This window comes from Ammodytes marinus (assembly GCF_949987685.1).
Source record: "Ammodytes marinus genome assembly, chromosome: 14".
Taxonomy (NCBI): domain Eukaryota; kingdom Metazoa; phylum Chordata; class Actinopteri; order Uranoscopiformes; family Ammodytidae; genus Ammodytes; species Ammodytes marinus.
Genome location: NC_137218.1, coordinates 22,936,712 through 22,942,932, shown reverse-complemented (window position 1 = coordinate 22,942,932; position 6,221 = coordinate 22,936,712). Strand labels below are relative to the sequence as shown.

Genomic DNA, 6,221 nt, shown 5'->3' with positions numbered 1-6,221 from the left:
GTCCACGCGCGCAACTCAGCTCTCAGTTTCACCTGCGCTCCCTCACTGAGACAGACGGACTTTGGTACGTTTCGGACTTTCCACACCTCTCCCACCAGACTGCCATTCTGCATATCTTTGACTTCGGCTAATTTTCTTGAAGCTCACCAGAGGTATCCACAGACCCTGAAGGCTACTTTTCTGAGGATGGATTCGACTGCTTTGCTGTTTCTGGCTCTCGTGAGCTGCGGGACGTTTCTCCAAGGTAAGCCTCGATACGAGAACAAACACCTTTCAAAAACGGTGGAGTAAAGAGTTTTTTTTTTTTTTACATTGGCTAGTCACTAATAGCCTACAAGAGCAACGTTATGCTTCTTTTTAACGAATTACTTCCTAAGTGTGTAGCCTAGGAATCCTACTCGCAGGGTGAATTAACCTATTTTATGAATGTGTAATTGGCTAAGGTAGGCTACAAGGCAGCATTGACATGATACATTGGGCAGTAGGCTGCCCCAGACTGGACCAGACATTGTTTTCGAGGGCATCCTAAATGTACCGTTTAAAATAAGTGTGTTAAAAACAGAACTGCGTAGCTAAACTTTGTCTTCATATTAAATCAATGGTTATAGGCTATGGCTATGAATTCACGGAGAGCTCTGTCAAACCTATGGAAGCTCGTTTTATCTGTAGGCTATAAACAGGTGAGTCAATTCAAAACAAGTGGGTTTTCCCTCCACTTGCCTCCTGGGCAGTAAATACTTTATCAGAGTATTCCCAACACTCACGCTCACCCCCTCTTGGACTACAACGTGTTTGCTCCAGGTTTGCTCCTGCTATCACATCATTTGTTTATATTTAGGGACATGGTTCTAATTCAGTTGTAACCCAAGCCTCTGTTTGTGTGTGTCTGTTTATTATGGTGTGCAGTTGAATGGGCCAAAAGAGGACAAAAATAACACTGTCGTAGAGCCTATGTCTAATTGCTTTGGTCATTCTAGTCAATAGTTTATCTTACATTTCCCCCCTATCCTGATCTTAATGCTTTGAAAAGAAGGTTGGCACTCTAACTGCTGAGTGGAATAATAAATCTATCTTATTAGAGTAGTCTATTTATAAAGTAAAATGATATCCATTGTGCTAAACAAGGGTAGCCTACAACTTGGAACATTCAAAAAAGGTTTGGGCAATTAGCCTAAATAGTCGTAAAGCCCTTGTAAATGTCCCCGAGGGCTAATCGTGGATGGCTTTTGTGTTGGTCAGAAAATAAGGGGTGGGCCTTTGAACCTTGGAAAGAGTTCCAACACTTACTGGACTATCAACAGCGCTGGCACCACTGACATGGTCTCGTGTCAATCACACAGGATAAGTGAATTTAAAAAAAGTGTTTTTTTTATTATCCTCAGCTCTAATCTCTGTGTTGTGTCTTGTGTGTCAATGTCCTGTGTCTCTTGCTGTCCACACAGAGCTGCTCTTTGTCAGAGCCTGCCTGACAACCGGTGGTTGAGCGCGTGTGTGTGTGTGTGTGGGGGGAGGGTGGGTAGGTGGGGGTTTTTGGGGAAGGGGTTGACACTCGACACAGCCAGGGGCACCATCTCCATCACTTCACGCTATCAGGCCTGTCTCAGGGTGGATCAGATAGGCTCAATACTCCACAGGGGGAGGGTTAGCACGCATGGTTTTGTTTTGGGGCAAATGATGAAATCCATATTTATCCCCCCAACATAATGACAGATACCAGCACAGTAGATAGCAGCTGAAGTCAGTTTCTAACTTGACCTGTAGCATTCCTCACATCAAAGGCAGGGAGAGCTTTCAAACGGATTTTGGCGGTTTTGAAGCCCTGGGAGGCTTTTCAACATGACTTCTAGAACAGAGTGGTCTAGGCAGCCAGCACAGATGTGAGAGGGTTATAGCACATACTGTGTGTGTGTTAGCACTGTATGGATAAGTTATCATTAGTGACAGAGATTGGCCTTTTAGGAGAAAAGTTTTTTCCGATAAACTGTAGAATGCGAGCGAATTAGTAACTTTTTGGAATGGTTCCCCGTTGTGTAAGAATTTTAGGTGAAGCATTTGGGGCACTTTAGCTGTGCAGTTCTTTCACTTGCACATGCCTTTGTGAATATAGAATGTGTCCTAGATGATAATTGAGTTTGAAGGCCTGCCATGAAAATGCTTTTAATACGGCTTCTGTGTAGTTTTTTTCAGCAGCCCCATTAGCCATAAGCTGCAGGTCACATACATATATTCCTATAATGGGCATGGTCATATAATTATGGCTATTATGATTGGAAGGTGCATGGTTTCTAATAGACTACCATTAGCACTGCTTGAATAAACACAGCCCCCTTATTTATTTGACTGATACCACTTCTTCATTGACAGAGTGGGCGTGCCAATGCAGGGGGCACAAAAGAACAGGATCGTCTGGAAATAAAAGTTCAACCTACAACTTTTTTTTCCACAACAAAACTCCCCCCCCCCCACCTTCAAGATAATGGGTGTGGTATGCAGTCGCACTCTAAGTCGCTGTAGCTCGGGGGTCTGAGGCGGTTTGTAATGCTATCTCCATGTGCCCCAACATGTTGGAACGGCTTGTCTTTTTCTGGAGGGAAAATACCTTTTCAGGGGGTCACCGGTGGGAGGTGTGGGAGTGAGATTTTGAAGACCCGCGGGGGGGGGGGGAGTTGAGGGGTGGATAGCTACCTTCAACTACCTTCATACCCACCCCGGTAGCCCATTTTCTGAAAGGTCACAGTCTGTTTGAAGCGCCTAAAGCACTAAATCTTTCTGTCAGATGTCTTTAGTTTGATCCGTTATTCAGGAAGGGCCCCTCCCCCCTCCCCCACCCTCCCCCCCCCCCCCCCCACCCCAATCGAAATCCAATCCATGCCACTGTTCATACACGTCTCATAAACATCCAATAACTTTGCTATTGTCATGTGAGAAGGGTTAAAGGTTTACAAGGTTCCTCTACGGGGTTAAGGAAATTCCGTGTCCCATGACAAGATTTCCCTTGTGAGATCTTTTCAAAGCTGTGAATGACATATTGGGTCGGGTGGCTATGACATTTGTGGCACCATTACATTTGTATCCACTGGTTTTCCCCTCATTTGCATGTAACACAAAACTTAATGTGGAATTTTTAAAGATCCCCCATGAAATGCCTAGTGTCTGAGGTGTAGCCATCTTTAATAATTCGTCCTCTTACTGCTGTTAAAATGCATCAGCGGGCGTGATTCTTTGGAACACGGCTTCACCAGAATCAAGATTGTGGAAGTGAAACACAGATACGTATTTTAAAGCAGATCTTGTGACGTGTGTGGAGCTTTAAATAAAACGTACTAATCTAAAAGGTGCGTCAGACAGGAATATCAATGACTTTTGTATAGAATAGCATCACAATTCTGTACATTTGACTCAAAATCTTGGCATCTTGATCATAGGACGTAGCAATAGGTGTGTGTTTAGTAGGAAAATATGGCACATTGCACCTGTAAACTGTTGAAAATGAAATGATCATAGGGCAAAAGGGAGACCAGAGGAGGTATAGAACAAACAGAAACCACCATCTTGAATATATATGATTCTTCTCTGTGGGGATTAGCCCCCCCGTCCCTCCTTTGTCAAGGTGAGAAGTGTGTCTAATGTTAGGGCCCCTCAGCGGGTCAGTTTTGAGTGTGGGACAGAAAACAACGCTGGCCTTTCCCAAATGTAGTTTCCATAACTCCCCCACAAAAAGCACCTTACCCTCCACAATGTCCAGCACAGAACAGTAGCTACTAAGTAAACACACTATGAAAAAAAGAACAACTAAATGACATCATGCCGAAACCACACACACACACACACACACACACACACACACACACACACACACACACACACACACACACACACACACACACACACACACACACACAAACACTTACACACACAGAGGCAGTGTGAGTCATGTGCATTGCACTGTTTGTCTTGTGGTGAGGTGTCAGGTTGTTTCCAACCAGTAATGATGTTGTGAAGTCATTTGACGGAAGCATGACCTCATCAAAACGGGAAGTTGAAAACTGTGTCAAAGCAGTAAATGGAAGCAGTTCAGTGACTTGCGTTATCATATTTCCGCATTCTGATTTATTGACCAAGTTGACGAGCATAACATGACTAAAAAAATGTGTGATGAATTTAAAGTTGAGAGGATTTTATTCCCCATGTGGGACATTTATGTGTTTTAATCCATAATACGATTGATCCATTGATGAAACAACTGTGCTTGGAGACAGGTTGAGATTTTTTCAGAGATTTATTATGTCATTAGACAATCATTTATTACCAAGGCAACTTGATGTAAGGTTTTTTTTTGGGGCCCTGCTGATGATCATCCTCTGAAGAATCCCTTTTGCCTCTCTGCCTGTCTGCAGCTGTTAATGGAGTAGTGTAACAGAGATGGGATCTTCTATTTGACTTTGATAAATTACCTCAGGGAAATCTCCATTCTTAGCTCCCCGGGAACTGTGTACATGACAATCAAAATGAAAGTTTTATCACAAGATTGTTATATTTTCTATTGCCAATCAAAGAATAAATCAATTGCTGACGGGGCTGTGTTTACGTACAGTGTGTGTGTGTGTGTGTGTGTGTGTGAGAGAGAGGGAGAGAGAGAGAGAGTTCCTTAATGGATGGGTTACTTTCGGAATGGGCATGCTGTGTGCAGAAACAGTATTATTTATGTTGATAGGAGGTTATTCCTAGCCAGCAGACCTATCCTCGCTGTGCTGGGATGGCCACTGAAAAAAACTAACCTTTCCATAAAAGATAGAATAAATGTATTTGGAATGTGCGCACTGCTCACGTTGTATTTGCTGATTGCATTAGCCAACTATTAAAGAAAAGGAGTATGTATGTGAAGATACAGCATGTTGGGTTGGCCACTCTAGGGGACAGAAACTTTTAACAATCTGAGACATTTTGATATTCTGTACTGAACCTAAACCTTGAATGCTAATACTGAGGACTGCAACGACCCATGCACATAAGCTGACATGCACAGATATTAGTCTTAGGATATTTGTAAGACTCAGTGTTCTCCATGGATCCTGTTAAAACTCACTCTCAAAAAATCAATAGCCATAACCGAAGCCCTAACTGGGCATGGACTCCTAGAACTAGTGGTCATTAGTGCAGCCTTTAGATGTCAATAAGCCGGATGTAGCTGAGAGTGGCCCCCTTACAGGAACAAGAGAGGAGAACAGACGCTATTACCGCTGAGCTGAAGGAGGTCTGGAGGAAAAACCATTCAGCGCTGTTGCCCCCCCCTGGAGATTTCAGATGCCTTTCACCACCACTATAGCTATTGAGCCTGCCTGTGTATACCTTATGGTTTTGAACTAAACTTGGGAGCATTATAACATAATTGGGACTTTGCACAGGAAAGGGTGGCTGTCGGGTTTGAATCTACGAGTTCATGAAGAAATGCAAGTTTCAGGATAAGCATTGATCCCATCCTTGATGCAATAATGGAGATAAGATTGAACTACTTATCCAATGAATATAAAAAAGATGAGCGCCGCTGACCCTTCAAAGTCTATTAAAGAAAAGATCACTTCTGAAGAACTCCAGTTCTATGAAACCCAGACTAGGGAGCACTATAGTGATAACACACACACTGTACAATGGAGCAATATGAAAACAGTCACCACCCGCCAAAAACAGTTGTTCAAAATGCATTCTGAATTCTCTCGGATGCCTATAAATCGTCAAGAAGAATGTACCAGTTTTCCTCTAACACCTATGAATATGAGTGCGCCTGATACTTGAGATGCGAGCATTTGACTTGTTGTTTGACCTGCATTCCTCAGAGGTTCAGGTCAGCTACGTTCGGTTAAGCTGGTCAAACTCCCACCTCAAATACTTGAAAAATGACACCAGTCATTAGCTGCCTAGTTATTTTTTGCTACAAGGAAGTTCAAATCTATTTTATGCACAGTCTGGCTACACGGGTTGCACATTTAATCGGGCTGAATCTTATCTCTTTTTTTCCAGACATTTCAGTCATAACAATTCTGGCATTTTTCAACATAATTGCATTAGTCAGTGAGACTGTCTGCTTTATGACTTCCTCCAGCTTTTGTTTTTCACAGTATTTCATTTGTTCTCAAACAGGTCGTATGTTCACAAACAGGTCGTATGTTCACAGAATAGTCCCGATTGTCTCAAAAGCAGCTGCATTTGAAGGAGCCTCTCTG

At 43.0% G+C, this 6,221-nt stretch overlaps 1 protein-coding gene across 2 annotated transcripts in view; it reads left to right on the top strand.

Annotated features, from left to right (window-relative positions):
- The window catches only part of LOC307261194 (CD166 antigen homolog), a 51,758-nt gene continuing 45,537 nt past the window's right edge, over positions 1-6,221 (top strand). Inside the window, exons 1-2 of one of the 2 annotated variants that reach the window (XM_080041674.1) lie at positions 1-64; positions 143-244. In XM_080041674.1, the coding sequence (XP_079897800.1) occupies positions 187-244 (58 nt within the window). In that variant the 5' untranslated portion in view covers positions 1-64; positions 143-186. Of the gene's footprint in view, positions 245-6,221 lie in introns of both variants that reach the window. The other variant, XM_080041675.1, reaches the window with a different exon arrangement.